This window comes from Phyllobates terribilis, unplaced genomic scaffold (genome assembly GCF_046119375.1).
Source record: "Phyllobates terribilis strain yellow unplaced genomic scaffold, ASM4611937v1 Scaffold_2__4_contigs__length_985480577, whole genome shotgun sequence".
NCBI lineage: Eukaryota > Metazoa > Chordata > Amphibia > Anura > Dendrobatidae > Phyllobates > Phyllobates terribilis.
The window spans coordinates 340,400,879-340,425,384 of record NW_027362762.1 but is presented as its reverse complement, the minus strand read 5'-3'; the positions used below and the strand labels follow the sequence as shown (position 1 = coordinate 340,425,384).

At 43.1% G+C, this 24,506-nt stretch overlaps 1 protein-coding gene across 1 annotated transcript; it reads left to right on the top strand.

Annotated features, from left to right (window-relative positions):
- Nucleotides 1-4,414: 4,414 nt before the first annotated feature.
- Nucleotides 4,415-24,258, top strand: WSB1 (WD repeat and SOCS box containing 1). Its single transcript, XM_073664573.1, has 9 exons — nt 4,415-4,619; nt 6,119-6,287; nt 8,458-8,726; nt 11,013-11,144; nt 12,848-12,948; nt 15,046-15,218; nt 15,583-15,696; nt 23,129-23,236; nt 23,365-24,258. The coding sequence occupies exons 1-9, from the start codon at nt 4,580-4,582 to the stop codon at nt 23,525-23,527; spliced, it is 1,269 nt and encodes a 422-aa protein (XP_073520674.1). The 5' UTR covers nt 4,415-4,579; the 3' UTR covers nt 23,528-24,258.
- Nucleotides 24,259-24,506: the final 248 nt, after the last annotated feature.

Sequence of the window (24,506 nt, the reverse complement as noted above, 5' to 3'; positions counted from 1 at the left end):
CCAGAGGAGCATTGCATGGCGAATAAGCCTCCTTACCTTGACATGCCAGAGCTGGTGTGTCACTCTCCATAAGGAGAAATGCTACCCCTTAGACAATAATAAACAATAAACAGAAGACTATTAATGGTAAATGTTTCAGACAATGTGAACAAGCGTCTCTCAAGATGTTACTATTAACATTGTCTTGTGTCTAAACATCAAGTAAATACAAAGTAAAGTAAAACAGAATGAGCCTTATCTATCTGTGAATATATAACCAAACCAGAGCAGACCAGTGCTGGTTTGAATACATTCTGTATATTTCAATATGGACTCAAAATAGCCATTTTTATATTCACACTACACTGCATACCAAATAGAATTTCAATATCTGCAGTTGATACTATTTAATATTATGCTATTTAATATTATAGAGGAATTTATGTAAGGCCTCTTTCACAAGTCAGTGTCTCCAGTATGTTTGGTGACAGTTTTCACACGTACCGGAGACACTCACACATGTAGACGCATTCAAATGAATGGGTCTGCGCACATGTGTTTCCACGGACCGTGTGTCCGTGGGCAAAACACGCAGACATGTCCATTTTTGCACACTGCATGGGCTGCAAATTGTCCCACACATGTGCACAGTGATGGCACACGGGTGACATCCGTGTACCACATCAGTGTGACTGGTGCCTGGGAATCAACGGTACAGTTTACGCAGTTCCCTTATACCGGGTGTTGGAGGCAGCTCTCATCATTGTCCCCTGCTTGTGCGGAGAACAGCGCTAGCAGGGGACAATGTTGAGAGTTGTATTCATCCCCTGCTGTCCACATAGAGTGTAAAATTAAGAATAAAATAAAAAACACATCATGCTCACCTTCACACCTAACCCCCTGAAGCCATTGTACACTATAAACAAAAAATAAAAAAAAACAATATCCCTCACCTGTCCGAAGTTGAAAGAAGCCATAGTAATCCATCGGTGTGACATTTGCTCATCACCATGAGCGGTGGCCTGAGGCGACCACACATGCTGAGCAGCAGGGCAGAATGACTCACTGCAGTGAGTGAGCCCCTGAACTGCACTGAGCTCAGTGAGATCATCGCAGTTCACAGTGAGAAATTTAATGGTTTTTGCTATGCTTTTTCTTCAGAAAAGAAGCTGCATTTACAGTACAAGGAAAAGCTATGAGAATCCTGAAACCTCATGCACAGGCTTTTTTTTCCTGCCTGAATGTTAGCAATGAGAAAAAAAACACTGCAAAATACACAGCATAAGCCTATGTTCACACGCTGCGTTTTTGCTGCGTTTTTTTCCACAGGCAAAACTTGCTCGATTGGCAGTAAAGTAGCAGTGTCAAAAAAGTAGGTTTTGCTGCGTATTTATTGTCTCATGCTGATAAAGTTTAGTGCCATCCCAAAAAAGATGATGCAACCTCCTTAGGTTTAGGCACCAAAAACTCAGCAAAACCTGATGGCTGTGTTTTTTTGCTGCCTTTTTGCCCTTACACATTGCTTTCTATGGGTGAAACAATGCTGCAAAAACACTGAAAGAAGTTACATGCTGCAGTTTGCAAAAACGCAGCAGTTTTCCAAGTAAGTCAGGAAAAAAATATGTGTACATTAGATTTTCTAAGATTTTGCTGGCATTGTAAAACACAGCTTAAAATTTGCATAAAAATCGCAGCAAAAACGCAACGTGTGAGAATTCGCCGGTTTCTGAGCTATTGTAGAATTTACAATAGATATCGCTCATGTAATGTAAGAAGTGAAAACTTCGACATTGTACTATATCTACGAGGGTCAGTCAATAAGTAATGCCTCCTATTTTTTTTCTCCTTAAATAAGGTAGTTATGTTAAATATTCGAATTTGGCACAATTCCTCAAACCTTCTTCTCCAATCCACAGCAATTGCAACTTCCTGCACCAACAGGTGGCAGGACTGTATCCGTTTGCAAAATGGCTGACATCGATGTTCATATTAGACAACGTTCTGTGATTGAATTCTTGCATGCAGAAGATGAAACGCCCATTCGAATTCATGAGAGACTGAAAAATGTGTACGGTGATGCAACAGTGGATGTCAGTACTGTTAGACGATGGGTTCGTCGCTGTAACACAACTGAAGGGCCATCACCGTTGGCTGACAAAATGCGGAGTGGCAGGCCAGTAACCGCAGTGACTCCAAGCAACATTCAGCGAGTCAATGACATCATTCGTGGTGACCGCCGGGTGACTGCAGATGAATTGTGTGGCATTATCTGCCTCAGTAAAGGCAGTGTGATGAAAATTATTGGACAACTGGGATACAGAAAAGTTTGTGCCCTCGTTAAACGGTGGACCAAGACTGTGGAAATGGATGGAGATTATATTGAAAAGTGACAAATTATTCGTTAATGTTGTGGTTTTCAACCTATGTAATTGCATTTGAATTTCTTGCCAATTAAAAGGAAAAAAAAATAGGAGGCATTACTTATTGACTGACTCTCGTATATTTCTCTGCGGTATCTGTGCATCATGAAATGTGTTAAAGGGGCCCACTGAGACTATTGCCCAGTGCCCACAAAAACCTGGAGTCGGTCCTGGTGACATGCTACAAATATGAAACGGCTTCAAATCTGCAAGGAAAAATAAGCAGCATGTGCACAAGATTTCAGAAATCTCATTTACTTTGTTGATAAAGTTAATCTGCATTTTTGTCCCAGGAAAAATGCTGAAAACGCAGTGTGTGAACACACCCTAATAACATTTGTGCTGTGTTTTTGGAAACTAAAGTCACTAATATGTACGGTAGAGCAGAGGTCCCCAACCGCCGGTCCGCGGACCAGGACCGGGCCGTTGGGGTTTTTCAGCCGGTCCGCGGGGAGAGGGGGCCCCTGCAGCCTCCAGCAGGGCCGCCATCAGGGCATGACTGCCCTGACTCCAGTATGGGGCCCGGCCGGTAGGAGCCCCCCTCTTGTGCGTCTCTCTCCTCATGGGGCCCCCGGCCGCATGCTAAGCGCCGGGTCCGGGACATCTTAGCGCCGCGCTGCTGCGGCAGCACCTTCATGATTCCCCTGACTTCCGGTCATGTGACGGCGCCGTCACATGGCCGGAAGTCAGGAGAACCTGGTGTCAGCGATTTGGACGAGCGCCAGGATTCTGCAGGGATCGCATGGGGGTAAGTATAACAAGTTTTATTTTTTTTTAAATACAATTAACTAGGAGTGGGGGGAATGGGAGATGCACATGGGGGGAGGGGAGAGATGAGCGATGCACATGGGGGAGGGGAGAGATCCACATGGGGGGGAGGGGAGAGATGAGAGATGCACATGGGGGAGGGGAGAGATGAGAGATGCACATGGGGGAGGGGAGAGATGAGAGATGCACATGGGGGGAGGGGAGAGATGAGAGATGCACATGGGAGGGAGGGGAGAGATGAGAGATGCACATGGGAGGGAGGGGAGAGATGAGAGATGCACGGGGGGGTGGATGAGAGATGCACGGGGGGGTGGATGAGAGATGCACGGGGGGGTGGATGAGAGATGCACGGGGGGGTGGATGAGAGATGCACGGGGGGGTGGATGAGAGATGCACGGGGGGTGGATGAGAGATGCACGGAGGGGGATGAGAGATGCACGGGGGTGAGCTGCACATGGGGGGGGGGTGAGAGATGCACATGGGGGGGGGTTATGTTTACATAACTTTGTTGCCTTATGAAGGGCGGGGGGGGGCCCCCAAAAATTTCTTGCACAGGGGCCCACTACAGTCTGTGTCCGCCCCTGGGATGAAGTAAATGCAGCTGAACAGCAGCTGTCAGGACAGCTGCCCTGTCCTGCTGCAGGGCGTGATGGGGCCTCAGTGATGCGGCTCCTGGTACAGCACATTAGGTGGGGCTCCTGGCGGGGACCTGGTCTACACTATATGATAAGTATGCACTAAACTCCAAATCCCTCCATTACCCCGCCCCCATATGACCAAAGCCCCGCCATGGAAAAATGATCTTGCTTCAAGCCGGTCCCTGGTGCAAAAAAGGTTGGGGACCACTGCGGTAGAGCAATCACACATATAATCACCCAGAAAAAATATGCAGCAAAAAATACATTTTAGATGCAGCGTTTTTACCACGAGGCTGTAGAAACTATGCTGCAAGACCACCATGTGTGAACAAAACCCACATATGTGCACAAACTCATACACAGGAATTCTTCCGTGGACGCTCCTGTCCCCACACCATGCCCCCGTTCCCTGGCCGCACGTCCTCCCCTCAGTGTGAACATGTATATTAGGTATCAGACGTCAACCTAACTCCGCTCCGCCGACCACTGACTGCAGACACCAGCCCCGCCCCTTCCAGAGGCCAATTCATCCATCACGTGAGCGCCTCTGTCACGCTCCTCCCCAGAGAGCAGCCAACGCCTCGAGCGCCTCTTTGGCTGCGCTCAGAGTAGTGACGTCACGGCTCCGCCCACGCTCGGTATTCGGACTGTGAGCCATTTTGAGGTTAGTTGTTGGAGTGCGGACGTCTGCAGCGGATCCGTGCGGTGTTTCACGACAGTTACAGCCTGCTTTACTGCGACACGGTCTTCCCTAGACGTCTGGGTTCTATTTAGATGGCAAGCTTTTCCGACTTTGTAAACGAAGATAAAATAGGTGAGTCCGCGACCGACGTGCATCATTCATACGGGACTATGGAAGAAGCGGAGCAGGGGCTCGTACCGTGCGTGATGGCCGGTCTGTGCGTATCTCCTGGGCCCGGGAATGTGTATTATGGGATGTATTCGGGATAGTGGCGGGGACTGCTCGTTCATGTCGTTGTATCGTGTCAGCCCTATTAGAGCTCTGCCATTATACATGGATACTTTCTGTACTGATATGTGTAGTTATATTTTTGTGTGTATCTCTAGATTTAGATATATATATTACATTGTGTGTGACGCTATATAATCATGTGTACAGTCTGTATATGTAGTTATATTTTTAGTGTGTTCTCTATATATAGATATATGTAGGACATTGTGATGTTATGTCATTTGCAGTCTATGTATGTAGATCTCTATGTATAAAGTACACATGTGAACACTCAATGTTTACACACTGAGTACGGAGTGACATGTCATGGATTTATCTCATCCTTTCCCTCAATTATGGGATGATCTCATGAGAACTGGCTGTCACATGTATGTGTTTAGGTGCAGTCCCAGCTGCTTCCATCATACATGTTGTGCTTCCCATGTCTGCGTCCTCCCTCCCCCCCATCTCATGTGGAATTCACCTATTTCTGCTGCTTGACACTCATCCAACCACACCACTCCATTTCTTCCCTTCCCCCTCCCCTCCCTCATTTCCACCATCCTCCATATGACACACACACTGTGGCACGCACTCCGAGCACCACCCTCCTTCCGGAGCAGTACTGTCCTCCTGTCTAGGATATGAGCCGCTAGACGGCTAGAGGATCCATCCTTTCCGTTTTTCTTATACGTTTCTATGTGTAGAAATAATGTCAGTTCATTATAAGCTACCTGATCTACTATGATATTCCTGACCCAGTATAGCTGGTACTTTGTAGACTGTAAGTCCTCGCTCCTCCTGTACCAGTCGCAGTCACGTTTTGTTCAAGATTATTGTAATTGTTTTTGTACGTATACCCCTTTTTCACATGTAAAGCGCCATGGAATAAATGGCGCTATGACAATAAATAATAATACTTGACCTGCTTTCATATTGCTTTCTTGCCTATGTTCGGTGGTCCCGTCGGGGCTTGCATCTGAATTGTCTGCAAAATGTGATTCAGATGTATACGCCGACGAAGTGCGCTCTCTCGTGCATCATTTTCGGACGTCTTCGCCTACTGGAGGTGAACGCCCAAACGCAGTCTATTGCGTATCAGCATCTGCCTCCAGTAGGCATATTCTTCCGAAAATGATGCACGACAGAGAGCACTAAGACTCTATCGGCACCATTTTAGTCAATGGCTCGGTCAGCGCATACGCCCAAATCCTGGTTTGTGAGGGTTTCGAATGGACCACCGGACTTGAAAGAGAATGCGATGTGAAAGCACCCTTAGGTATAAATACATTGCACTGTGTTTGTAAATATTTTTATGTTTTGTATCATTGTTATTTATCTTCTATTTCTTTTCATTGTAGCAAGATCACGGAGCATTGGGGAGCTGATATCACTGACTTCTCCTTTTGAGCAGAAGTATGGCCGTGAAAATTGGACTGTGGCTTTCGCTCCAGACAACTCCTATTTTGCTTGGTCTCAGGGTCATCGTATTGTGAAGCTAGTTCCTTGGACTCAGTGCCTTAAAAACTTGTAAGTGTCTGCTACGTGTGTCATATACAGTATATAACAATCTGCAGATAAAATCCACTGTGATAGTTCCTGTTTGGCATCTGCCTGTATCAACGGTTGGTAATTTAAAGGCATTTTTAGATGAGCCGATAATCTGGAATGAGCTTTCATTAGAAGGCTCGTTTGTCAGTTATTGTCTTGTTTAAATATGCCAACAATCACCTGAAGAACGAGCAAAACGCTTATTACAGGTGATTAGATCATTCTCGGCAGCACATCATCCTGTATAAGCAAAGTGTTTGCTGTTGATGGTGAGGGTCTGTGCGCACAGTGACTGATCGTTCTGTGTGCAAAGAATTCAGATTGGTCTGTCTCATAGACTTGTATTGAGAGCTTGTGACGTAGCTTCTGACTTCCGGCCAGTCACAAGCTGCTGTAACAAGATGGCATCTTGAGACTGCAGCGGTGCTGACAAACGGTGAAGACGCCGGAGGGTGAGTATATGACTGTGGGCAGAGGACTTGCATTTAAAGGGTCGCTCCCACGCTGGAAAAAAACCCAGCTGGACTGGTACTTTAAGATCGGGCTCAGTGAACTTGGTTTAGTAACACCACTCCAGCACTGCAATAAAAAAAAAAAAACTGCTTGAGTGGTGCTTTAAGTTGGCTATACACATCAGTTGTTTGTTCGCTAGCCAGCTATCTCGCACATCTCCTATTCATGTGTTTTCTCCATGGAGAGAGGAAGAATCATTTGGCAGCATATTATCTCCTCTTAAAATGAAACGATTTGCAATTGAAATTGCAACAGTCCAATCCATCTCTCCCACAAAGTCATCTGTCTGGAGGCCCCCATACACATTAGATGGTTGGTGGGTTCAATTAATTTTCATCTAATGTTTATTGGGTCCTTTGCACTTTTACTGTACATTTTACAATCTAACTTACTGGCTGTTGTTTAAAGGTATATACTCTGTGTCATTCAGCTATTCATCCTATTGTCTCCTATACATGCCACGCAGCTCAGGCTCCTATGCATGTGTTATGTATAGGGAAAGTTACTGGCAGGTTACTGTCGTGCTGATTTATCTCTCATAAGAAAAACATATTGTTTATGTTGCAATTGAACATGCCTGGCTCTTCGTCACCCAATATCTGCCATTGGCAGAGAATCTGGGCACCCCCATACATGGGTTAGATGGTTGTCTGTGCTTCAGCCTAATGTATACGACCATCTTTAGGCTATGTGCCCACGATGCAGAAATGCTCAGGATTTTTTCCTGAGCGTTTCTGCATCTCCCTGGCAGAAAAAAACGCATGCGGATTGTTCATGCATTTTCCTGCCAGGGACATGCGGAAATGAAGCGTCCTTCACTGACATTTCCGCATGCGGATTTACAAGCGCTTTCCAAGCGATTAGCATCACTTGGAAAGTGCTTGTGACAACTAAGTCACACTATATAAATCCATGCAAACTGCATGGATTTATATAGTGTGACCCGAGAGAGTGGTTAAAAATAAAAAAATAAACTAACACTTACCTTCCGATGGCCCCCGAGACTTGCAGCGCTCCTGTGCTGGCTGCCGTCAGATCGCGGTACTGAAAAGACCTGCCGTCACATGACTGTGACGTCACCGCAGGTCCTTCAGTCCTGCGCGATTGCCGGCAGCCAGCACAGGGAAGGAGACCGGGGGCTGTCGGAAGGTGAATATAATCTTTATTTTTTATTTTATTCTTTTTTTTTTATGGTACCTGGGTGTGGAAGAGAGTCTTATCTTTTCCACACTCGGGTACCATCCGCACATTAGAACGCGCCAATTACGCAAGTACAGATGCAGTCTTGCGGAAATGGCGCGTTCTAATGCAAGTCAATGGCGGCGAAAACGCAGCGCTTCCGCAAAATAATTGGTAGTGCTGTGTTTTTTTCCGCAATGATAATCCGCAGCGGAAATTTCCGCAGCATGTGCACAGCACATGCGGATTATCATTGGGGAACATTGCTACCCTTCTACCATGCGTTTTTAATGCGTTTCCGCAGACGCGGAAACACATTAAAAACGCATCGTGGGCACACAGCCTTACTTCTATAAGCTGAATGCTTTCAGTTTGGTAATTCCATGAATGCTACAATTCTTAGATCATTGACAGAAGTTTCTGCTTTTTCCTATGAAACTTGTTTCTTCCTTTTCAGCGCTGCTGGCAGTACAAAGAATAGTGTAAACTTGACGACTGGAAGACTATCGAGACAGAACAGTGATGCAGCTCAGAGAAACAAGCCAGATGAGCACTGCATAGACTGCGGCGATATTGTCTGGAGTTTGGCATTTGGATCATCCGTACCTGAAAAACAGAGTCGTTGTGTGAATATAGAATGGCATCGGTTCAAGTTTGGTCAAGACCAGCTCCTGCTTGCTACAGGGCTGTGCAATGGACGCATCAAGATATGGGATGTTTATACAGGTATGTCATCGGACAAACTGCTGAGTTGCACTGCTTGGTCTGTTAAACCTTTTGATACATTATAAAATGCATAAGAAGGAAGTCCCAATTGAGAACAAATGTTGAGTCATGAGAATTATTGCATCATTTTTCACCTCCTTGCAGATTTTGACCAATAAACTGTTTTTTTTTTTTTTTTTTTTTTTAAGTGATAGCTGCCTGTGGTCCGCCATGCGGAAATTCATCTCCCAGTTAGCCCTTAACCACTGCCTATTATTCATCCTGGTGTATTTTGAGACATTATATTAAATAGGATAGAATACTGCTGTAACCATCAGAAATCTATGTTTTCCCCTCACATTTTTATTAATTTAACACAATACAGTACTACACGCAGGCTAAAATAATTTTACATCTAGAATAATTAATGTGACTACTACTTAAAACATGTAATCTCCCACCTTCTGATGCTTATTGCGCCACGCTCCCGAAGGTTTGCTCTCATAGTTTTAATAGTAGTGTGATTGCATTTATGTAGACTTGTTTTCTATTGCAAAGTATGGTTTTCTTTTTCATCCTGCCTACTTTCAGGTTGTTACGGACTTTAAACCAGAAATGTTTAGACCTTCTGTAATGAGCCATGTACTATGTATCCTAATACAGCAATAATAGTGAGTGCTTCACCCGATAGACCTGTAAAGCCCAATGACAGATGCACAGAAGCTTTGTCATATTGTGTCCCTAAACATACTTAATTTGTATAAGTTATTACAAGGTCTTAATGGCTAAAAAGTTTATCTAGCGTGAGCAGGGTCGAAATATGATTTTTTTTTCCTTAGCCGTTTGTTTACTTCAGCCATCAGGTTAATCACGTTTGTAGTATTTTTTCCTTGTAGTAAGCAATTAACTGTGTGAACATTTGTATTCATAAGGTTGTCCTTCAGATATTCTGTGTGGTGGTTTCCTACCTATAGCTCACTAGATGTTGCGAAACTACAGCAGCTACCCAGTCCTGATGCCAGGGATAGTCGGGCATGCCTGGAGTTGGTTTTATAACAGCTATAGAGCCAGATTACAAGAACCACTGCCGTATTTAATAATTTATGCATGATCTGCACAAGTGAGATTGGGTGGATTCTTGCCTTTTGCTCTGGTTGCCAGAGCTGGTCATGCTGGGTGTAAGAGGAGGTAGTTATGGAGATAATTTCAATCAAGGCTTCTGAAGTGGCAGAAACAGAATTTATTTCAGCAAAGTGATACTTGGCTGATGGGTTAGTTTGAGGCCACCATAATGTTATACATTTTAGCATCTGTATTGTGGCTAGAAGACTCAAACTCCCCTAAGTACTATTGCATTGGATCAACATAGAACCCAAAGTTTGTAGGTTTGGTTCCATACAACTGTGTGGAGTCCAGGTCTTGCGGCTGTATTACTTCTGTCTCCTGCCGGTCTTTATATTAAAAGGGTATTACTGTCTCATAAAGTGTTGGCAAATCCCCAGAATGGGATCCCTCTTCAGTTGCCTTCAAAGCTAGGGGGCCGGGTGCCACAGTACAGGAGAGAGACTGTTTGCTTTCTCATGATTGGCAGGGGGTCCCAAGTTGGACCCACCAATCATAAGATAATGGCATTTACTGGCTGTATGCCATCACTTTGAGATGGGGAAACAACTTTAATTAAATACAAATTACAGTAAAAAGCAGATGTGTTTGTGGAATAATCAAATGACTTTTAAAGACTACATAATGTTGAACTTTTTGTGCTTATGGTTTTGATATCAATTAGTCATAACTCTGACGTGAAAGGAAGGTAAATACAAGGTGATGCACTTAACACCATGATTTATTGACATCTACATTAACAAAGAAACAGTAGTTTGTTTTTAATAAATATTGTGTTTCTGCTTTCTGGCTGCATCCGTTGATACAATTGTTTATGGAAGCTATTATTTTAATAGCATCTGTCTCTAAGTCAAAAGTAGTCAGTTTTTGCTTTTGTTCCTGTGTATGCAGTTTTGGCTGTGTTTTTTTTTTTTTTTGTTTTTTGTTTTTTTTCCCCCCCAACTTCACGGTTCCAGAGAAATGGGGCTTTTTTTTCCTTTGCTATCTTTAAGAGACCGTGACTTTGGAGCAGTGGGAATGAAATAAGAGCAATAATTGTACACTTTTGACTTGGTGACAGGTCCTCTTTAAAGTGTAAATTAAGTTTTGTGGAATCCTTTTTGATTGTTTAAATTAATTAAATGTATTTCGTTTTGATGGGAATTTAAATTTCTTTGTTTTTGTCAATTTTTTTTTTCTCCGTAGGGAAGCTCCTCCTTAATCTGATGGATCATGCTGAAATTGTTAGAGACCTGACATTTGCGCCAGACGGCAGCCTTATACTGGTTTCTGCTTCCAGAGACAAAACTCTCAGGGTGTGGGACCTAAAGGATGATGGTATGCTTCCACAAATATTTTGATGAACTAGGTCTAAAAGCAAGCAGTATAGCTAAGCATACATGCATGCTTGCTTTTTGAGCCTTTCAAAATGATATAGACTGCAAATCTCATAGCACTGCCATGCAGTAAGCCAAACCCATAGAAAAGGAAAGCAGCACTCCAAACTACAGTAAAAGATTGGGATTCTTTCATCCAAGTTTGAGTCGTTTATACTACGTTTTTAGCCTGACTATAGAGCCACTTACAAGCACAAACAGCAATTTCAGTGACACTTTGCACCCACAAATCCAGTGTCAATTAAGGTATTATATTAATCCTTTACTGTAGTTTTTGAATTACATATAATAAGGGGTTGCTCCATGTGACTGCAGACCTGTGAGTCCCCACATGGAGCAGCACATACTGTATGGATTCTCCGGGAGTCGGCACGCATGTGACAGCAATAATGCATATGCATTGCCTACTTGGGATTTACCTTATCAATATCTATTTATAGAATGTAAATGGTACGCTAATGTATAAATATGTATTTTATGTAATATCTTAATTGACAGATATCAAATGCCACTAAGGTTGTTTGTGCTTTGTAATGACTCGATAGCGGAGCTGAAATGTGGCATACTTGTCTATGAAGCTCTAGTGAGTAAATCACCGTTTCCTGAATTTCAGTGCTGCTTTCCTTTTTTTTTAATGCATAGTTGTTTAGAGATCCATGGAAAATGTGCCCTAACCTGTGAAGAACTTGCTTACAGTGCTGCTCCCTCCTTTGTTAGCCACTGAGCCTCTGATGCGGCCTTATTTGTACAGGATGCGGCCGCGAGCTTACATACAGTATCAGCTTATTTAGAGATTTGTTGTACAAGTGTTACTTTCCTCCTTTTTGATTGATGTGATTTAAGCATATACATTGTAGGCTTGACAAATTACTGTGGCTTTTATTATCCAGTTTCACCTCGGGTGGTGTGATATTCTAAGCACTTTCCTATGCCGATTAAATAAAAAAAAAAAAATCATTAGATGAGATTGGATTAAAAATAATCACAAGCAAAAAGCGAGTGTAAGCTCTGCCCCCCCAAAATGTGTGGGTAGCCCCTAGCGAATAATATTAGAGTACAAAATGACTGTTCGAACCAAACACATGCGCTCGGTGCACCCTTGATGAGGCCAGGCAGCTAAGCTTACTTTCCCTTCTACTTTTTTTTTCCTCCCATATCTCTACCCCCTTTTCTTTGATGGAGATCTGACTTTACAGGGTCCAAAGGAGGGTGGAGGTTGATGGGGAGGGGAGGGGAGGGGGGGAGAAAGTGGAAATATGCATTGACCTGCTTGGCCACACTAAGGGTGCACAGTGCCTGTGCTTGGTCTGAACAGTCATTTTGTATTGATAAACTACTTTTCAGCCTTTAAAGGGGTTGTCTCCACTTCTTTTCTTCAGAAGCACACTGCTCTTGGCTTTTGGCTTTCTGCTTTGCCGGTGGCTGTGCACTCGCCTTTGTTCATTTTATATCTAGTCAGCTGCATTCTCACTAAGGTCACGGAGGCCTAGGGGAATATTTGTTATGTCTATGGGTGCAAGTTGATATTTTATCAAATCGGTTGTCTGTACTCGTAAATTTAAATATTCCATATAATGGGTTTTAGATTTTTTTTTTCTTGTCTTTTGGAAATTGAAATGATGAACTTTTTGTGCTTTATTTTAGGCAATATGATGAAAGTGTTAAGGGGACATCAGAACTGGGTTTATTGCTGTGCATTTTCCCCTGACTCCTCAATGCTGTGTTCTGTCGGAGCTGGAAAAGCTGTAGGTTTCAAAGTTCCTTATTTTTTCTTATGTTTATGTCAAATCAAGAAGTATTACTTTTGTAATCACAAACTAAGATCATGCTCAGTGTCTTGAATGATTTTTAGCACATTAATTTAAAAAAATGATGCATGGTGGATGATGCTGAAAGCTGGCATAAATAATCATAACTTGTACTGCTTTTGGCAAGCCAGTCCATTTCAGAAACCTGTAATGAGTAATTTATCAGAATCCATTCACTGTCATCGGCCTCATACCTTGCTTTGCACACGCTAATATAATTAAGATATGAGTCTATAGCATATGGTTCTGGAAATGCACATTGTATAGTAATGACAATGAAATAATATTGCATTATTATTTGCCATATTTTAGATTATGACCTACTGCTGTATATAAAAGCAGTGCAGGTGCTGCTCCTGGAATTTGCCCTTATGGCGCCAATATATTAATACTTATTAAAATGTATTAAATGACCTATTAAAGGGAATCTGTCAGCAGCTTTTTGCTAACTAGTCTGATAGCAGCAGGATGTAGGGACAGACACCCTGATTCCAGCAATGTGTCACTTACTGGGTTGCTTGCTGTTATTTTGATAAAATCTCACTAGATGACTATTTGGCCTAATGCCAGGTAGCCCAAACCCGCCCCCACCACTGATTGGCAGCTTTCTGCTTATGTAGAGTATACACAGAAAGCTGCCAATCAGTGTTTGCGGATGGGGATATATAGAGCTCAGCTTTCAGGGTGCTAGATCTGCAGCAGAGAAAACTGTCTTTGATCAAAACGGCAACAACCAGCAGTTGCTCTATCGCTGTGATTATGGTCTCTGTTCCCACATGCTCTCATGTTCCATAGCAAAGATATGGTGACAGATTCCCTTTAATAGGATTGTACAGCTTTGTTTTTTTGTAATTTTGAGCACTTGCGTGTAACAGCCTTTTCTCCAAAGGAGCAGTTCACACCTAAAATGTAGCCTATATGGTTGTTGACATTGTTTGTTAACCCAATGTTATTATAGGCTGTGTGTGTTCCATAAGCTTCTTGCTTTCCCTGTCACAGGTGGTGGCAGCAATATGGGTGTGATTGAGGTTAAGTTGGCACCACACAAAGGAGAGCACATTGGTGTTAGCTGGGCAGAGAGTGGCATCTCTGGCTACCAGGCTGGGGGCGACCAATGCCATAGGACGAAGTAACCTTGCAATCGACTGCAAGGTGTACTGTACGTACGCAGGTGCTGGTTGATGTCCACTTTCTGCTTTTTCTTTCTTTATTTTTGCTGTTGTATTTTGTTTCTATTTCTTTTTGTTTATTTTTAAGGTCATAACTGCTTTATTCTCTTATAATACTCCAGTAAAATGAAGTTTCTAATGAACTAATAAGCAACTTTTGTTAATTTATAAAATATAGCCTCTTTAACCATAATTTAAATAACCATTCTGTTTCCTTCATCTTGGCTTTCGAACGCTGGCAGTCACATGTAGAAATGAAGTGGCTTGCCCCTCAGTATAGCTTTAATATCATAGCAAACACTTTCCTTAAGTAAAATGAGCCTTTAGTTTGTCTATTGTTAGTTATTGTCTTGTTTGCCAAAAGTGTTTTCTTTTGGCTGTCAACTTTCTCTTTTCTTGCAGTATCTGTTTCTCTTCCTGGGCTCACGTTGGTGATTCAAGCCTTTTGTAAACAACTGAACTTATTCTCTCAAAGGGGGTACTACTGGAGTAACCATATGATAACTTACTATTCTGTTACTATAATTAGTCTTATACTTTGCAAACAGGGGTTGTAATGCAGAACCCAACTGTTATCTTAAAAGCAAACTGAACTCCTTTATGTTTTTATATTGTGCATTTTATAGAACTTGCTTCTAGCCTTAACATTTTAACTTGAGCTAATTTTTATTTTTTTAATTTATTTTTTTTAATTTTGCATGCCTTCCCTATATAATGTTATCCCATTAATATACTGGGTATGACACTGAGCAAGTAATGTAATTCTATTGTAATTTAATTCATAGTAATATATTGTAGTGTCTAGTTTCCTAGATTTGGCTAAGTTTCCAGTACATAGACTGTAACAACTGTCTTTTGCTTTTAGGTCTTTCTATGGGACATGGATAAATATACAATGATCCGTAAGCTAGAAGGACACCACAATGATGTGGTAGCTTGTGAATTCTCTCCTGATGGAGCTTTGTTGGCTACTGCATCGTATGATACCAGAGTTTATGTCTGGGATCCCCATATTGGGTCTATTCTTTTTGAACTTGGGTATGTAAATCCTAGAATCAAAATTACATAATCACCTAATGTCAATGTGTAACATTCATACCTTCTTAATGTAATTGTCCTTAGAATACATTTTTCATTTAAAGGAATACTTCTGGCAAAAACCAATAGAATGTGTTCTAGTTCGGAGTACTGAGGGGGCTGTGCATTATCTAGTTACTTTCATGCAGTCTCTGTTTTATGCATCTCGCTGTCAGATTCTGTGCTAAACATATATCTGATACCTGCTTTAAATCATTACATCACTTTTGCACATAGTTGATTGACCCACTGACTGTTTGTATATGGTGTTGATGACTTGTAGAAAAAATTCTGTCCAACTGATTTTGTTTTTTTTTCCTTGCAGGCACTTATTTCCCCCACCAACACCCATTTTTGCAGGAGGAGATAATGGTCGCTGGGTGAGATCAGTCTCATTTAGCCATGACGGGGTACATATTGCAAGTCTTGCTGATGATAAGTAAGTTTAATTTTTAGTTGTTTTGTTGTTGTTTTTCTTGGTTTTGTTTTTTTCTGGTAGTTTGTTGCTTCTGGCATTTGCAGAAGCTTAGACACCTGGTGTAGATTGAGAGTAAAAAAATATATATATACATATGTTTAGCATTTTTCTTCATGACAAACAGTTTTCATTTTAATGGGGCAGTGTGTTTGTCATGAGCTGCATGCGTGTATAACATTGGTGATTCTTAGTTATCACACTTATTTAATTAAAATAAAATGTGACAACTTAGGACATTTGTCAATAATGTCTAATGCTCAAACAGTGCAAACTTAGACAAGACCAAGGATACACAAACTTTTTTTAGTGTGAGGGCTGAATTGTCATATTTTTCTACTTTTAAGAGGCTGCAATAAAATTTAAAGGGTTATTCCGATCTCCAAGATCCTATCCAAATTTGCAGTAGGTGTAATAATAATATTAGCAAATACCTCCAATTACAAATGTAGTATAGTTCTTCTGATTCGCTATGTCGCTTACCCCATGTGCAGGGCATTGCAGCAGCTTAGGTATCCATAGTTACGACCACATTTATTGTGAGTTAGCTGTTAGTGATAATCCCTAAAGGGATTAACAAATACAGTGAGAAGTTCTTAAAAATATTAAACTAAAATAAAAAAACAATAATAAAAAACATATGGTATTGCTATATCTGTAAAAGTCAGATCTATTAAAATACAATTTGCCATAGTGAGAAAAAAATCGAAACACCTGGATTTTTTTTTTTTTTTTTTTCATGCCGTTGAAACACCTGAAAAAATAGAATTAGTCCTAAGCGGTAATTCGGTTTCTAGAAGCCTTCCACAACAGCATTGGAGGATGTTGTCCACGCCCTTTTGGGGGACAGGAACATAGAGAGTTTAAAAGCCCCTCCCCACCGTCAATCCCCAGTGTTTACCAAGATCACCATGAAAAAAGGTTACCTGACAGTTATATGGAATCCATAGGGAGGAAAATTCGTGCTGTCGTGGAAGGCTTCTAGAAACCGAATAACCGGTAAGGACTAATTCTATTTTCTCAATACGCCTTCCACGACAGCTTTGAAGGAATACCAACGATATTTTATTAGGGAGGGACAATAGCTTGTAGGACTTTCCTACCAAAGGCTAAATCCCTAGTGGATAATAAGTCTAATCTATAATGTTTAGAAAATGTATGGAGGGAAGACCATGTAGCTGACCTGCAAATCTGCTCAGTAGATGCGCCCGCTCTTTCGGCCCATGAAGTTAATGTGGATCTGGTAGAATGAGCCTTTAAGGCAATCGGTGGAATCATTTGTTGGTTGTTATAGGCTTCCCCAATTGCCTTTTTGATCCAGTTTGCTATAGTGGATTTAGCTGCCTTCCTTCCTCTGTTCTGCCCTGAGTGCTGTATAAATAGGTTCCCATCCAATCTCCAAGACTCAAAGTTTGTTGAAGATAATAAAGGACAGCTCTGCGGACATCTAGGAGGTGGAACTCTGCTTCCTTTGGATTGAAAGGTTTCTGGCAGAAGGAAGGAAGGATGATTTCCTGGGAACGATGGAAATCCGAAACTACCTTTGGGAGAAAGGAAGGGTACAGGCAAAGCGCAATTCTATCTTCGGTCACATTCATGTTAGGTTCTCTGATAGAAAGGGCCTGTAGTTCTCCCACTCTCCGTTCCGAAGTGATGGCTACTAAGAAGGCAGTCTTATGAGAGAGAGTTTGTATTGTGCTAGAGTATAGAGGCTCAAAGGGAGAGAGGGTTAAACCCTTGAGTACTACATTTAGATCCCAGGATGGGACCTGAGACTGGATTCTTGGGTGAAGTCTGAGTGCTGAAGTTATGAATCTCTTGAGCCACCTATGAGAGGCCAAATCTTGGTCGAATATGGAACTTAGGGCTAAAATCTGCACCTTAAGAGTGCTGGGTTTGAGACCCAACTCCAGTCCACTCTGTAGAAAATAAAGGATCTGAGCAATGTTGGGATGTGAGGTATCCGGAATATCCGGGGCGTACCATGATAGGAATTTTTTCCATATTTTGCCTTATATCGCATTGGTTACTGGCTTTCTACTCTGAAGAGTTTTTATAACTTCTTCCGAGAGACCTTTGGATCTTAAGATCTCGGCTTCAGTAACCAGGCTGCCACATTTAGCCACTGAGGATTGGGATGGAACAGGGGCCCTTGAGAGAGAAGGTTGTTGACCTGTGGTAGTATCACCGGACCCTCTAGGCAGAGTTATGTGATGGCCTGAACCAAGGCCTTTTGGGCCACAGAGGGGCCACCAGAATTTTTGCCACTCTCTCTAACCTGACTTTCTGGATGGTTCTTGCTATCAGCGGTATTGGAGGAAACGCATAGACCAGCTTGAAATGCCAGGGATGGGCTAGTGCGTCCAAATTCATGGCATTGTCTCGTCTGTCCAATGAAAAGAAGAGGGGAAGTTTTGCGTTTAACCGACTGGCAAAGAGATCTACCTCGGGGAGACCCCATTTTGCTACCAGCGACTGGAAAATCTGAGGATTCAGGCTCCATTCTCCTGACTGGATAGATTTCCTGCTTAGAAAGTCTGCTTGAACGTTGTTTGAGCCTTTCAGGTGGATTGCTGAAAGTGATAGGAGATGTTGTTCTGCCCACAAAAATATTCGGCCTGCAATCTGTTTTAGGCTGTGTACCTTCGTACATCCTTGATGACAAAGGAAGGCAACTGTAGTCCTGTTGTCCGAGAGAATCTTGATGTGAGAACCCTGGATTAGGTTGACTGCCGCTCTGAGCGTTTTTTCTACCGCCATTAGCTCCCTGAAGTTGGAAGATCTGGCACTGATCCCGGTACTCCATCTGCCTTGAAAGGGAATCTGGACCACCATAGCTCCCCAGCCTTGTAAACTGGCGTCGGTAGTCACTGTAATTAGAGGGTCCTGGGTACAAGAAATCCCCCTCTGAAGATTTCAGGAGCTTGGCCACTAAGAGGAGCTTTTATCTGACCGGGGTCCTTAACCGTTTGTTTAGCGAGTCCCTTTGTCTGTTCCAGGATCTTAGGATATGATCCTGGAGGGGCCTTGAGTGGGCCTGGGCCCACAACACCGACTGGATACAGGCTGTCATAGACCCCAATACAGACATTGTCGCTCTCAACGTTGGATTCTCTTGGTGTCTGAAATTTTGAGATTTTGGATCTGAGAGCTGTCTTACTGGATTCCAACAAACAGATGTCCTTTCTACCATTGGAGCATCAAACACCAAGGAACTCCCTCCTTAATGAAGGGAGGAGTTCCGATTTTTTTTAGGTTTGAAACCCAACTTAATGACCGAAGGGTTTTTAAGGTTATAGAGACGTGAAGATTGAGAGTAGCTACTGAAGGAGCGACAATCAACATGTCGTCCAAGTATGGAATTATGCAGACGCCCCGTTTCTGGATGAGTGCAATGACTTCTGCCATAATCTTCGTAAACACCCAGGGTGCTGAAGAGATGCCGAAGGGCAGTACGTTGTACTGGTAATGAACTGTTATATTGTCCCTGAGGACTGCAGACTGCAGGAACTTCCTGTGGGACGGATGAATCGACACATGGTAATACGCATCTTTTAAATCTACGGTCGCCATGATTAAGTCTTTCCCTATTAGGGGAATAGTTGATTTTATAGACTCCATCTTGAATCGTCTGTATTTGATGTGATGGTTTAGGGACTTCAGGTTGATTATGGTGCGTCGGGTCCCTGATGGTTTCCGTATTAGGAATATTTTTGAGTAGTGACCCGTCCCCTCCCGGCCAGGGGGGACCAGAGGCACCACTCCCGAATCCAGAAGGTTTTTTAGGGCGACCGATAGGAGTTCCTGAGCCCCCTGAGAAGGAAGGGACGTGACCCTCAGGATCTGAGGGGGTTGACTCTCGAATTCCAGTAGAAGACCCTCCTCAATGGTATTGAGGATCCACTGGCAGGAATATATGGCCCCCCACTGGGGAAAGAAACTCGAGAGATGCCCCCCTGCACGGACCAAGTCATTGCCTGTCCTGCTGCTTGTGGTGTTGCTGGGGTGCAAGGATGTTGCGGCCTTTGCCGCCTTTAGGATAGCTCCAGCGTCCAGATTTTCCCTTTCCTCTATACTTTGAGGGGTGACTTTGGGAAGGCCGAAAGGAACGTTTCTTAGCGTGTTTCTGTTCAGGAAGGGTTTTCTTCTTGTCCGAGGCCTTTTCCAGGATTTCATCCAGGGTTGGGCCAAATACATATTTTCCTTGGAATGGAACAGAGCTTAACTTTAGAGGTGACATCCCCACTCCATGTTTTGAGCCATTGTGCACGGCGAGCAGTATTGGACAGGACAGCTGCTCTGGCCGCGATCCGGACTGACTCAGCCGAGGCATCCGCTAAGAAACCTGTGGCTTTTTGAATGAGAGTGATGAAGTCAAGCTGGTCTGCCCTGAGACAGATGTTCCTCCAGTTGGGTCAGCCATTTGAAGAGGGATCTGGCCACACAAGTCGAGGAAATATTGACTTTGAGAGAGGCAGAGTAGGTTTCCCATGACTTTTTAAGGACACTTTCCATTTTGCGGTCCAAAGGATCCTTTAATTGGGACGAGTCCTCAAAGGGAAGTGAGGTTTTCCTCACTACCCTAGCTACCTGGATGCCACCTTAGGGACTTCCCACTCAAATCCTTCACCCTCTAACGGAAACCTATGTTTTAATTCCGAAGGGGTGATGAGACTATTTTCCGGGGATTCCCATTCCTGTCGGATGAGCTCTCTAATTACCTCATGGACTGGAAAACCAGTATGCTTTTTTGTTTTAAGGCCCCTAAACATCTCGTCCTGAACAGAACAGGGAACCTCCACTTCCTCCAGTCCCATAGTGCCTCTAACTGTGTCCAGTAGTTCCTCTAAGTTGTCCGAGGAAAAATATCTACCGGTTTCTACTTTTTTTGGCAGGCCCTACGGATGCCAATTCCTCAAAATCATCAGAGGCTAAGCTACTAGCGTCCATTGAGACCACATCTGAATCTAATTCTTGAATTTTTCTCTTCTTAGAGGGGGGGGTCTGGACGAGGAATAGACAGGTAGGGCAGCAAAGGAAGCTTGGACCTCCTGTCTAACAACCTGGACCTCCTGTTTAACGAGTGATGAGGACAGCTTTTTTGTACAGATGCCACATCTACGGGGCTGGTCTTTATCCTTCTTAGAAGCGGGGGCCTTATCCCCTCCTTCTTTTCACATTGGTTCCCTTCTCTTCCCCTTTCTTAGGAAGATATCTAGTGTGATCTAAAAAAAGGAGGCCGAGATAACCCCATAGTGACCACCCAGGTACTACTCACTGTAGCCGAGGGCATGCTGGGCTCTGCAGATTCAGGAGTACTGGACCTGTCACCTTCCATAGTGGGAATATGGTGGGAATAGCCTTACCTTTGGTGTCTTCAGGCAGGTTTTAAATTTAAAAAAAAAACGTGCCTCCTCAGTCCCCTCCTCTCCCCTTTCCGGTCTCTTTAAGGGCCAATCCAGGGTTGGTATGGGCCTTGATGGTCATGGACAAACATTCAGCGTCCATGTGGAACGCCCCGCCGGAGCGATGGGACCCGCAGAGACGTCACCCTGCGCGCGTGCCCAAACCGCCCGACGGCTCACGAGCGCCCCACCACACATCTTGGCGTGGAACGCTCAGGCCGGAGCGGCAGGGCCTGCGGCGACGTCACTTCCGATGCGCGCGCGGGGACGTCCGTGCTCCCCAGGCCGCCAGGAAACAGGAGATGCCGGAGAGCAGGAGCGGCCTCCGACATGAACGATCCCCTGGCTAGCTTTACCCTCTGTGGGGCGCAGGAAGCCAGGGGTCCCAAGAGGGAGCAGCATGGAGGGAGGAGGGAGCACTCTGACCGACCACTGCCCGGCAGCACAGGTAAAATATACAGCTCTGCCCTGCCGACCCGACAGCACTGCAGGATCTCTCCATGCCCCAAGGGGGACAGGAAAACACTGGGGATTGACGGTGGGGAGGGGCTTTTAAACTCTCTGTTCCTGTCCCCCAATAGGGTGTGGACAACATCCTCCAATGCTGTCCTGGAAGGCATATTGAGAAAATGTAATACGAACTGATCAAAACATTGTATCTACCCCAACAATTAAATCGTCAGCTCATAGCACAAAAACAAGGCCCCACCCAGCCCCCTCAGAACAAAAAAAAAAAAGTTACAGCTCTTGAAAAATAGAGCGCAAAAAATAACCTGAAAATTGGTGTCGGGGAGTTGGGTCAAACATGCCGATAAATGAAAGCTGATAGTCTTGCATGTAACTGATTGGCGGTTATTTGTCAGCTGCAGTGGCCAGTGTAAATGGGCCCATAGTCACAAGGAATACCTGCTTTCTCTTGCAGGTTGGCACACACATCTGCCCTTGTGTAGTAGCAGGTTCATGGGATTGCCAAGCCCCAACCCTATTGCACTCTTTAGGAAGCTGGGCTGGTGACAAAAAGCTTAGTGTGCTGGCATTAAGAGGAACACAAGTATATAAGTAGAGGAGGAACATCCCTCCAGCAGGTGCCGAGTGCCTGTAGGAGCTCCTCTCATAGAGCAGGAATATACCTGTGTAATGGGGGCATAGTTAAATTTTGAGCCCAAATGGGGACAGCGATGATAATGTATGTAAAACGCTGCGGAATATGTTGGCGCTATATAAATATAAAGATTATTATCACAGTAACCAGTGAGCACTTTGTGTTAGTACTAAGCACTCATTGGTTAATGCTGGCTCCTGTCTGACTTTCTGCCACTGCTAGAAACCTGTAAAATAACCAATGTGCGTTCTTCTCTGCAGTGAAGGAAAGTGCTGATTGGTTACTGAGCAGCACGCGGCTCCCAGCATTCTTGTGGCAGTGAGACACACAGCTGATAAGCTGTTTCGGGTCAATACTGAGTGGGCCGCAGCCAGTGGCAGGGTGCACTACATGTGGCCCACAGGCTGTGGGTTGTGCAACTAGACAGACTTATGTAGCGCATCTTTACACAGTGCAAACTTAGGGCGTACTCAGATGGACATATAAATCAGACAGAGATCGGGTAGGGAGAGCCGCCGGCCAGTCTCAGTATTGCTTTCTGATCTCCGTCTAATTTTATATTGCAATCTTGAGTGCACCCTTAGACTACACAATCTATTCACCTACTTTTGCAGCAAAAACACATTTTTGGCACAAAGTATTGCCCGTTAAATCACACCCATTTTCAATAAACCACACACTTTACGAAGCAACACCCCATTGCCAGAAGAGGCACAAAAAATGTCTAAAACGAGCAATAAATATGGTGCAAGTCATGAAAGATTTTTGATGTGACATGCACTAGAATTGTGGCTTATTTAGCTTGAATATGTACATATAGAGAAAGGTGTATTTATATATTGTTGCTATTTATTCATATCTCCTTTTTTATTTTTCTCTGAAATTGTAGGTTGGTAAGATTTTGGCGTATTGATCGTTCACACCCTGTTGAAGTTGCACCTCTAAATAAAGGCCTTTGCTGTGCCTTTTCTACTGATGGCAGTGTTCTAGCTGCTGGGTAAGATATTACATAGTTTGTCTATTATCCTTTAATGGCTTAGTTTTATAACATGCATGTTACTTGTAGAGAAAACATTTGATTTCAAACATCCGCTAATACAATCTATTTGCTGTTTTCTTTAACAGAACTCAGGATGGAAATGTACACTTTTGGGCTACACCCTCTTATGTTTCCAGCCTTCAGCACTTATGTCGTATGGCAATAAGAAGAGTCATGACTACAAATCAAGTCCAGAAGCTGCCAGTGCCTCCGAAAGTCATGGAGTTTCTCTCTTACCAAATGATCTAGGGAACTGTTTGGTTTTCTACAAACTTTCCAATTCTTAAAACTGACAACACATGAATGCATTACAAGCATTATGCATTAAATGTTACAACCTATTTGACTATTTAAAGTGCAGTATTTAAACATTGTATGCATTTCTGATCACTCTGAGCTTTAATTGTGATTTAGGAGTGTATGACATCCGTACAAGTTATAATTGGAATGTGGACATACGATTTTACAACTGTGAATCTGTAAATATGTGTATGCTGCTACGTGTGCATTTCTGCTTAATCTATAGACCTGTTTTCTTTTACAGTGTATGGCTGGCTTGTAGTTGCAGCGTCCTTTTCTTTGTGTTAAAGCAGTGTAAGTGTCTATTGCAAGTTACTGTGCACTTGGTGGTTTCATGGGTGGAAAGATATTGGATTAGCTTTTCAGAGAAGTAAAAGGCTAATAAATTATTATTTTTTTTTTTGTATCATTACACAAGTTCAAACTAGGATTGGTACATGTTGGCGTTGTTTGTAATTGAGGGTAGATTGTGCCACAACATTCTCTGTATGTACCCCATGTATTTAATAAAGGGGTCTATTTTGGTTAGCTGCCAAAGATGAGCAAAGTGTTCGCTATTGCCTTCTGCTGTTTATTTGCACATGCTGGTCTACTGAATGTATGCAGTGCTTATAATTCTAACCACATATTTTACTTTAATTTTGCCAAAATGTCTATAAATAAACAGTTTTGTATATAAATGTGTCCCATTTTTAATTGAAATCAGTTTTTACTTTTGTAAATGATTTGTCATTAAACTTAATTACATCCACTTTACTTTGAGACTGAACAGTATTCAGCTAGGTTCACACTGTACAGGTTTTGTAGTGTCCATTTTTATGCAAGTCTTTAGCTTAGGCCCCGTTCACATGTTCAGTATTTTACCTCAATATTTGAAAGTAAAAACCAGGAGTGGGTGAGAAATGCACAAGTGGTGACATGTTTCTAT

Bases quoted from the DNA above. Each gene is read 5' to 3' on its own strand.
- WSB1 (XM_073664573.1), top strand. From the start codon at position 4,580: ATGGCAAGCTTTTCCGACTTTGTAAACGAAGATAAAATAG. The intron at 8,727-11,012 runs GTATGTCATCGG...TTTTCTCCGTAG, and splicing joins GATATGGGATGTTTATACAG to GGAAGCTCCTCCTTAATCTG. The intron at 23,237-23,364 runs GTAAGATATTAC...TTTCTTTAACAG, and splicing joins GGCAGTGTTCTAGCTGCTGG to AACTCAGGATGGAAATGTAC.